The sequence below is a fragment of the Cornus florida genome, unplaced genomic scaffold (genome assembly GCF_030987335.1).
Source record: "Cornus florida cultivar Cherokee Brave unplaced genomic scaffold, ASM3098733v1 CherokeeBrave_3.0.0_Hap2_Chr06, whole genome shotgun sequence".
NCBI classification, from domain to species: domain Eukaryota; kingdom Viridiplantae; phylum Streptophyta; class Magnoliopsida; order Cornales; family Cornaceae; genus Cornus; species Cornus florida.
In genome coordinates, this window is record NW_026775576.1 from 8,639,621 (window position 1) to 8,650,175 (window position 10,555).

The 10,555-nt window shown below is 32.3% G+C and overlaps 1 protein-coding gene across 1 annotated transcript; it reads left to right on the forward strand.

The window, feature by feature from the left end:
• The first annotated feature begins 711 nt into the window (after positions 1-711).
• On the forward strand, positions 712-9,771 carry LOC132313812 (protein FAR1-RELATED SEQUENCE 5-like). Its single transcript, XM_059812755.1, has 10 exons — positions 712-721; positions 1,344-1,419; positions 6,314-6,960; positions 7,090-7,299; positions 7,699-8,608; positions 8,712-8,952; positions 9,074-9,154; positions 9,265-9,408; positions 9,513-9,560; positions 9,676-9,771. Exons 1-10 carry the CDS (start codon positions 712-714, stop codon positions 9,769-9,771), a joined length of 2,463 nt encoding a protein of 820 aa, XP_059668738.1.
• The last annotated feature ends 784 nt before the right edge of the window (positions 9,772-10,555 follow it).

The following is a 10,555-nucleotide window of genomic DNA, read 5'->3' on the forward strand; positions in this document are numbered from 1 at the left end:
TGTTTAATTGTCATTAAAATAAAAAACAGGATCAAAAGCCTAAACATAATGAGGGCAAATTATGCTATTAGCAACAATTGTGGTTGTCGGCCAACAGGGCGCATACATGGAATTGAAGTTAGTGGAATTGAAGAAAAGTAACTCAGAAAAATAAATCAAAATTTTCTTCAATTCCACTCATTTCAATTTCTAAGATCCAATTTCAACTCCAAACACAGCCAATAGATTTTTAGTGCGGGCAATGCCAAAGAACTAAGTGAGGGGGGAAAGCTGGAATGATCCTCTCAGCTAGTTCTTTCTTGCCTTGACTAAGGGGACTTGAAGCCAAACTAACCCCAGGACCATATAAACGAACTAGGGGTATGAAAACTAAAGTTTAAATGTTGGACAATAATGCAAAAGCAAGTAACTGTAACAAAAGTAAAGGAAGGGCTACAAAACGAACTTTGTACTGTCTGCCCTTTATAGAAGTTCTCGGACTGTTACGCCCTCTGCAGAAGATCTCGAGATTATCTTGTCCTTCGTAAAAGATCTTCCATTGATTTGTCCAATGCAGAAGATCTTAGACCTTTTTGACCTTTTAATGTAAATTCCTTCGCCTAACTATTTTATTTTTATTTTACTCGCTAAACATATAATCATTATATTACATAGTGTGAGTTTTGTATTACAAAATTTGCCGATCACAATATTATAATTACAAAATTCTTAATGGGTGAAGGTAAGTAAAGATGAGTCTTTCTTCTAAAAATAGAAGCTGTATGTTTTCTTTTCTCAGGTTTGTGGGCATGTATAGCCAGAGCAGTTTACTTGCTAAATATTTATAGCTAGGCTTGGTGGCCGGCTGTTTTTGGGTTGTTGGGTGTGGTTCGTCGGTCGCTGTTGTTTGGATTTGCCTTTCGAGTTGATTCTGGGGGTCTTTTGGTGTGTGTGATGGGCTCAAATCCCCTGCTGTGAGTTACCATACGGTCCCCTGCTGTGAGTTGCTTAATGCCGTGTTTGGCTTGGCACAAGAAAAAGAAGTACACAAACGGCACAGTAACTTAACGTGCCAACTGTAAAGTCAATAAAAAGATAAAAAAAAAAAAAAAAAGAAAAAAAAAAAAAGAGGGAAAGTTGAAATAAGCTGTCGCCTCCGCCCTTCTGCAGTTTCACTTTCCTCTTCTTCCCTTTTGCTTTTGTTATTTCCCTCCTTCCTTTTTCATTTTAATCCAAACTCTTATTCCTCTCTCTTTGTTCCATGAAAAAAACATATTGCTTTTGAATTTCTTTTTTATTGGAAACCCTAATTCCTCTCTCCTCTATTCTTACTTTTTTATAATCTTTTTTGAATCAAAACCCAGATTGCAGTGTGCTGATTTCTCAATGCAATGTCAACTATTCATCTACAGGAAGGAAATCTACAATGGACCTGATGTGGTATTTACAATTGACCTAATTAATGCTTGATTGTTGGTAAGTGTTATTAATATTGTGCATATAATATATTGTTCATTTACAGTCGATTTAGAAAATTTATGATTCTTTCATTTGTCATCGATCTATCATTGTAATGAATGTAAAATCTTCCATAATTGATTTTTAGAACTGAATTGGCTTCAGTAGGTATGAATGTGTTATCAAAAAAATTGGTATTAAATGCATGCAGCAGCCAAATCGGGCTGGAAACGAAAAAATGAAAAAATGCATAAAGGAGCCGGCTCCACCCAAAGTGGAGCCGCCTCGACTACCAAGTAGAGCCGCCTCCACTACAAAGTAGAGCCTACTCCACTTTGTAATTGAGCCTTCTCTATTTAGAGAAGGCTCTAAATCACCTAGAGCAGGCTCCAATAAATATTGGAGCCTGCTCTAGGTGATTTATTAGACATTTCAGAGGTTAATATTTGATATTTATGAGAAAAAAAAATTGCGAAGTTTAACAAATAGGAACTCTGATCACCTTCACCATCAAAATAAGCTATTGACACAGTTCTGTAAAACTAATTTCACACCTTTGTAAAACTAATTTGACACCCAAATTTAACATTTTTTAATTCTTTCATTTATCATCTGTTAGTGTAAATTATGATATTTTTCTACTCGAAATTGACATTGGTTAAGCATTCTAGCATATTTGAAATGTTGGATAATTGTAGGATTTTTTTCTATAATCTTCTCTAGTGAATGTAAAATCTTACATAATTGTTTTTTTTAACTGAGTTGGCTTCATTAGGTACCAATTTGTTATCCAAATATTTTTTCTTCTCATGTATGCGGCAATTACACATTTCACAGGTTATTATGTGACATTTATGAGAAAAAATACATTGTGAAATTTAATAAGTAGGGACACTGATTACCTTCACCATCAAAATAAGCTATTTACACAGTTCTACTAAACTAATTTCACACCTCTGCAAAACTAATATCACACCTAAATTTAACATTTTTTAATTCTTTCATTTGTCATCCGTTAGTGTAAATTATGATTTTTTTTTTTTTACTTGAAATTGACATTGGTTAAGCATTATAGCGTATTTGAAATCTTGGATAATTGTAAGATTTTCTTCAATAACCATTCTAGTGAATGTAAAATCTTCCGTAATTATTATTATTTTTTAACTGAGTTGGCTTCATTACGTACCAATGTTTTATCCAAATATTTTGTCTTCACATGTATGCGGCAATTACACATTTCACAGGTTATTATGTCACATTTCTGAGAAAAAATACATTGTGAAGTCTAATAAGTAGGGACACTGATCACCTTCACCATCAAAATAAGCTATTCACACAGTTCTACAAAACTAATTTCACACCTCTGCAAAACTAATTTCACACCTAAATTTAACATTTTTTAATTCTTTCATTTGTCATCCGTTAGTGTAAATTATAATATTTATTTACTTGAAATTGACATTGGTTAAGCATTATAGTGTATTTGAAATATTGGATAATTGTAGGATTTTCTTCTATAATCTTCAATAAGCATTCTAGTGAATGTAAAATCTTCCATAATTATTTTTTTTTAACTGAGTTGGCTTCATTAGGTACCAATGTGTTATCCAAATATTTTGTCTTTTCATGTATGCGGCAATTACGCATTTCACATGTTATTATGTGATATTTATGAGGAAAAAAACATTATGAAGTTTAATAAGTAAGGACACTGATCACCTTCACCATCAAAATAAGCTATTCACACAGTTCTGTGAAACTAATTTCACACCTCTGCAAAACTAATTTCACACCTAAATTTAACATTTTTTAATTCTTTCATTTGTCATCTGTTAGTGTAAATTATGATATTTTTTTACTTGAAATTGACATTGGTTAAGCATTCTAGAGTATTTAAAATCTTCGATAATTGCAGAATTTTCTTCTATAATCTTCAATAACCATTCTAGTGAATGTAAAATCTTGCATAATTGTTTTTTTTTTAACTGAGTAGGCTTCATTAGGTACCAATGTGTTATCCAAATATTTTGTCTTCTCATGTATGCGGCAATTACACATTTCGCAGGTTATTATGTCACATTTGTGAGAAAAAATACATTGTGAAGTTTAATAAGTAGGGACACTGATCACCTTCACCATCAAAATAAACTATTTACACAGCTCTGCAAAACTAATTTCACACCTAAATTTAACATTTTTTAATTCTTTAATTTGTCATCCGTTAGTGTAAATTATGAATTTTTTTTCTTGAAATTGACATTAGTTAAGCATTCTAGCGTATTTGAAATCTTGGTTAATTGTAGGATTTTCTTCTATAATCTTCAATAACCATTGTAGTGAATGTAAAATCTTCCACAATTGTTTTTTTTTAACTGAGTTGGCTTAATTAGATACCAATGTGGTATCCAAATATTTTGTCTTTTCATGTATGCGGCAATTACACATTTCACATGTTATTATGTCACATTTATGAGAAAAAATACATTGTGAAGTTTAATAAGTAGGGACACTGATTACCTTCACCATCAAAATAAGCTATTCACACAGTTCTGTAAAACTAATTTCACACCTCTGCAAAACTAATTTCACACCTAAATTTAACATTTTTTAATTCTTTCATTTGTCATCCGTTAGTGTAAATTATGATTCTTTTTACTTGAAATTGGCATTGGTTAAGCATTCTAGTGTATTTGAAATCTTGGATAATTCTAGGATTTTCTTCTATAATCTTCAATAACCATTCTAGTGAATGTAAAATCTTCTATAATTGTTTTTTTTTTAACTGAGTTGGCTTCATTAGATACCAATGCGTTATCCAAATATTTTATCTTCTCATGTATGCGGCAATTACACATTTCACAGGTTATTATGTCACATTTATGAGAAAAAATACATTGTGAAGTTTAATAAGTAGAGACACTGATCACCTTCACCATCAAAATAAGCTATTCACACAGTTCTGTAAAACTAATTTCACACCTTTGCAAAACTAATTCCACACCTAAATTTAACATTTTTTAATTATTTCATTTGTCATCCGTTAGTGTAAATTATGATTCTTTTTACTTGAAATTGGCATTGGTTAAGCATTCTAGCGTATTTGAAATCTTGGATAATTATAGGATTTTCTTCTATAATCTTCAATAACCATTCTAGTGAATGTAAAATCTTCCATAATTATTTTTTTTTAACTGAGTTGGCTTCATTAGATACCAATGCGTTATCCAAATATTTTGTCTTCTCATGTATGCGGCAATTACACATTTCACAGGTTATTATGTCACATTTATGAGAAAAAATGCATTGTGAAGTTTAATAAGTAGGGACTCTGATCACCTTCACCATCAAAATAAGCTATTCACACAGTTCTGCAAAACTAATTTCACACCTTTGCCAAACTAATTTCACGCCTAAATTTAACATTTTTTAATTCTTTCATTTGTCATCCGTTAGTGTAAATTATGATTTTTTTTATTTGAAATTGGCATTGGTTAAGCATTCTAGCGGATTTGAAATTTTGGATAATTCTAGGATTTTCTTCTATAATCTTCAATAACCATTCTAGTGAATGTAAAATCTTCCATAATTATTTTTTTTTTAACTGAGTTGGCTTCATTAGATACCAATGCGTTATCCAAATATTTTGGCTTCTCATGTATGCGGCAATTACACATTTCACAGGTTATTATGTCACATTTATGAGAAAAAATATATTGTGAAGTTTAATAAGTAGGGACGCTGATCACCTTCACCATCAAAATAAGCTATTCACACAGTTCTGTAAAACTAATTTCACACCTCTGCAAAACTAATTTCACACCTAAATTTAACATTTTTTAATTCTTTCATTTGTCATCCGTTAGTGTAAATTATGATTCTTTTTACTTGAAATTGGCATTGGTTAAGCATTCTAGCGTATTTGAAATCTTGGATAATTATAGGATTTTTTTCTATAATCTTCAATAACCATTCTAGTGAATGTAAAATCTTCCATAATTGTTTTTTTTTTAACTGAGTTGGTTTCATTAGATACCAATGCGTTATCTAAATATTTTGTTTTCTCCTGTATGCGGCAATTACACATTTCACAGGTTATTATCTCACATTTATGAGAAAAAATGAATTGTGAAGTTTAATAAGTAGGGACTCTGATCACCTTCACCATCAAAATAAGCTATTCACACAGTTCTGCAAAACTAATTTCACACCTTTGCCAAACTAATTTCACGCCTAATTTAACATTTTTTAATTCTTTCATTTGTCATCCGTTAGTGTAAATTATGATTTTTTTTTTTACTTCAAATTGACATTAGTTAAGCATTCTAGAGTATTTGAAATCTTGGTTAATTGTAGGATTTTCTTCTATAATCTTCAATAACCATTCTAGTGAATGTAAAATCTTCCCTAATTGTTTTTTTTTTAACTGAGTTGGCTTCATTAGATACCAATGTGTTATCCAAATATTTTGTCTTCTCATGTATGCGGCAATTACACATTTCACAGGCTATTATGTCACATTTATGAGAAAAAATACATTGTGAAGTTTAATAAATAGGGACACTGATCACCTTCACCATCAAAATAAGCAATTAACACAGTTCTGCAAACTAATTTCATACCTCTGCAAAACTAATTTCACACCTAAAGTTAAATTTTTTTAATTCTTTCATTTGTCATCAGTTCATTTAAATTATGGTATTTTTTTTTACTTGAAATTGACTTTGGTTAAGCATTCTAAAGTATCTGAAATCTTGGATAATTGTACGATTTTTTAGCCCTTTTCATTAGTTCGGTAAATATTTAGTATATATATATATTTTGTCACAAGTTATAGAAACTGACTTTAACGTTTTGATGGACCTTTTGCTTGTTGTAGCATTCATACTGAAGTTATCCCAACGGATAATGACTTAAGTATTAATGATCTGAGAACAAGCGTTCCAATCGTTGCCGAAATCAATATTTCTGAAAACTTAGTAGCAGAAGTTGTCAATCCCATTGACATAGAATTCACACCAAAATTGAACATGCAGTTTGACACTGAGGATAAAGCATACGACTTTTATAATGCTTATGGGGGTAAAGTTGGATTCAGTATTCGTAAGGATTATGCAAATAAAAGCCGTAAGACAGGAAATATTACAACAAGCAAGTTTGTGTGTTCCAAACAAGGTTTTAGGGTGAATGACAAGAGGGATATCCATACAAGAAAGCCCAGGGCGGAAACTCGAACCGGTTGTGGTGCACTGATGCAAATTAGATATGACCGCAAGAAGGGAAAGTATGTTGTATATAATTTTTTCGAATCTCACAATCATCCTATGATAATTGAAGAATGCACACATATGATGCCATCACAACGAAGAATAAGTGTTGCCCAAGCAATTGATGTGGAATTGGCCTGCCAATCTGGAGTTCCACTCGGTAATGCATTTGAGTTAATGAGCAGGCAGGCTGGTGGGAGGCAATCAATTGGCTACACCAAAGTTGATCAACAAAATTTTCTAAGGACAAGAAGACAGAGTGAGTTAGAATACGGAGAGAAGACATGGCTGATGAATTATTTCAAAATTCAATCTTGTGAGAATCCTTCATTTTTTCACACCGTGTAGTTGGATAGCGATAAAATGATAACTAATATCTTCTGGGCAGATTCGAGAATGATAATTGACTATGGGCATTTTGGAGACGTCGTCACATTCGACACGACATACAAGCTCGTCCAAAGCAATCGTCCTTTTGCGGCTTTTCTTGGTTTGAATCATTATCGGGAGACTGCTGTCTTTGGACTAGCATTGATGTATGACGAGACTGCCAATTCCTTTGCGTGGCTGTTTGATTCATTCTTGAATGCAATGTCGGGTAAGTAGTCTAAATGTAAATTTTTTTTTTTTTTTTTTTTTTTTTTTTTTTTTTTTTTTTGCAATTATTAAAGTCTGAAGTTGATCATGCCCTTTTAATAAAAATCAGAATCATACTGAAAAAGTATATATATATATATATATATATAAAAGAAAAAAAGAAAAAAAAAGGAAGGGTTAAAAAAGGGCATGATCAACTTCAGCCTTTAATAATTGAACATGGCCATTCTTTTTTACCTTTTTTATGTGAATTACTTTTTCAAATGAAGATATTTTATTGGGCCATAATGTTCTTGCCTTCAAATTTTCAATCCTGTTAAAAATTTTTGTGATGATGTATGATAAGATTGCCTATTCATTTACATGCCTTTTTTTTTTATATTCTTGAATGTGATGTTAGGTAAAGCACCACAAACGATTCTTACTGACCAAGATGGTGCAATGGCAAAGGCGTTGGCACAAGTTATGCCGAGGACAAGACATTTACTTTGCACGTGGCACATTATGGCAAATGCACAAAAGCATGTAGGCACTATTTTTAGGAATGATGAAGGGATTAAAAGTGTGCTGAGTCAATTCATGTACTGTTATGATGATGAGGATGATTTTTGTATACAATGGGATGTAATGTTAAGGGACTACAATGTTGTTGGTAACACATGGTTGAACAATTTGTTTGGTTTAAGAGAAAAATGGGGTTATCCATTTGTTAAACATTGGTTTACCGCTGGAATGCGGACAACGCAGCTGAGTGAAAGTTTAAATAGCTGCTTGAAAGAGTACTTAACCAGGAAAATAAGTATTCCAGATTTCTTCATGCACCTTGACAGGCTATTGTCAGACAAACGGTACAAGGAATATCAAGCTGAGTATGGTTTACTCAGTAAACTACCTAGACTTAAACAAAATTGTCCCATTCTAAAACAAGTGGGCAATATGTACACATTGAAGATTTTTGAACTTTTCCAGGACCAATTCATAGAAGCTTGTGTGGTTGGTACCGTGGAAGGAACAAGTTTTGATGAAAATGGATTACGTGTTTCTAGAGTATCTGTTCATGATGGCAGTATGGATCGGACTGTAACAAGGTGGGATGATGGCTTTCTAACTTGTTCGTGCGGGAAATATGCAATGGAAGGTATTTTGTGCAGCCATGTACTTAAAGTACTGAAAGACGACACTCAGTATTTCAAAGAATTACCTTCTATGTATATACTAAAAAGGTGGATGAGAAAAGCTAGGGATAACAGCGTACAAGACATCCGTGGATGTGAAGTTATTGCTGATCCTAAACTTGAAGTACGCAGAAGGTATAGGATGTTATGTCGTTTTTTTTACAGAAATCAGCTCATTTGCATCCGAGAAAGAAGATGTATTCAATAATTTGATGCTAAAGGGGATGAAATGGAAAAGGAAACACATTAATGTTGAAAGGCAATGTTTCGATGTTGAACAAGAGGCAACCAATTCAGCTTTTTCAACTGAAAGAAGTAATAATCATGAACATAATGAAAGTATCATTAGGGAAGCCGTGACCGGAAGTAATGCCAAGGGTATAAAGAATAAAGAAACAGGTGGTAAGGGACCAAGGCGCAGGAAGAAGAATAAGTTTGAACAATACATGCAGAGAAAAAAAAACTATGCGAAACGAAAGGTTAATTTAATTTATTTTTCTATTATTTGATAATTTAATTTTTCAGTATATGTCATTAACATTTTGATATTAGCAATGTCATAATTTTGTTTTTACAATGAATAAATCTATTATTTTGTAGAAATCAAATGGCAACAACAGTGTTAGTGCAGGTGTAGGTGGCAGTAGTATCGTGCCACCTATTACATATGTACGTCTGAATGTGAGTTTTCTCCTTTTGTTAAATGAAAACATTGATTTTTTATTTTTTATATATTATTATAATTTTCAGTATGATAATCTCTTAATTAAGAATGTTTATATTGAAATAAGGGTTGTGACATTCCTAGCGACGCCACTTGGATTTACGAAGATCATCACCCATGTGCACGTTTACATTCGGAAACAAATATCGACCAAATGACATATTGCCCTACCACTAACTTCAGTCATCCCAGGACTCCACCAACTGAACAGGTTTAAACAAACTTTTTTTCTGAACTAGGTATATAAAAATTAATGAACATTATTTCATACTTTTGAAATCCATTAGTTAATGAACATTGAGAATATATTGGCAGGGGACTCCATTTGTTTCGTATCATGAATGCCGATTCTCAGATTATCTTGTAAGTTTATCTCTTATAAAATTTATGCTTCTGCAATATATTCTAAACATGTATGTTTTAACTTTGCATTAATTAACGTATGTACAAACATTGTTTTTGTATGATCCATTTTAAGGATGTTGATCACACCAGTGGTGACTGTAATTTGATGCCAATGTCGGAGGAGACAACATCCGAGATCAATCCTCCAGCTCGGCAAAATTTGTTTTGAGTTAAGAAATTCATGACAAATTGATGGTGTATAGGTATACTATGGTTGATGGATGATAACAGAATATGGTGGCATCAAAAATATATCCCTTTTTGAGTAAAGATTTGTAAATGTATGGATAACTTGTTCACTTTTGTTTTTTGGGTTTTGTATATATGGAAAATGAAAAGGATTTTTATTCAGGCCTATTTATGTCAATTGAAATATGTATGTGTACATATATTGTTTAGTCCATTTTGTTTGTGATTTGGGACAGGTTAAAACCATTAATTTCAAGGTGACATGGTTCCGTGAATGGCATTTGGCTATTTTCTCCAATGATGGCGATACTTAAATGCCTATTGCATATGGCGATTTTATATTAGACAGTGTTAATTAGATTATCCATCCCAAAAGTTCCATTTTGTTACTTCAAAAGTTAAATACAACATCACACTACATACATCACATTACATACATACACATATATCACATTACATACAGAAAACAACATCAACGGTTATCATCAGTTGACTATGACTTTTTCTCCAATGATGCCAGACACCATCAATATGTGGAGATCGCAATGGCAAAGATTACATTTTATTTTCTCCTCATTTATTCGCTCGACCATCCACCATTTGACGTGAACCATGTCACCTTCATAGTTCGGTGGTCCATAATCTTCCTCACAACAAGCAGGAATGTTATGAAATAACCCATTTGACCACCCTCTTTTCACTATTGAAATCATTTGTTCCCTCCGATGTTTTATGATCAGTTTATTTGTTATGTCTATGTTCAT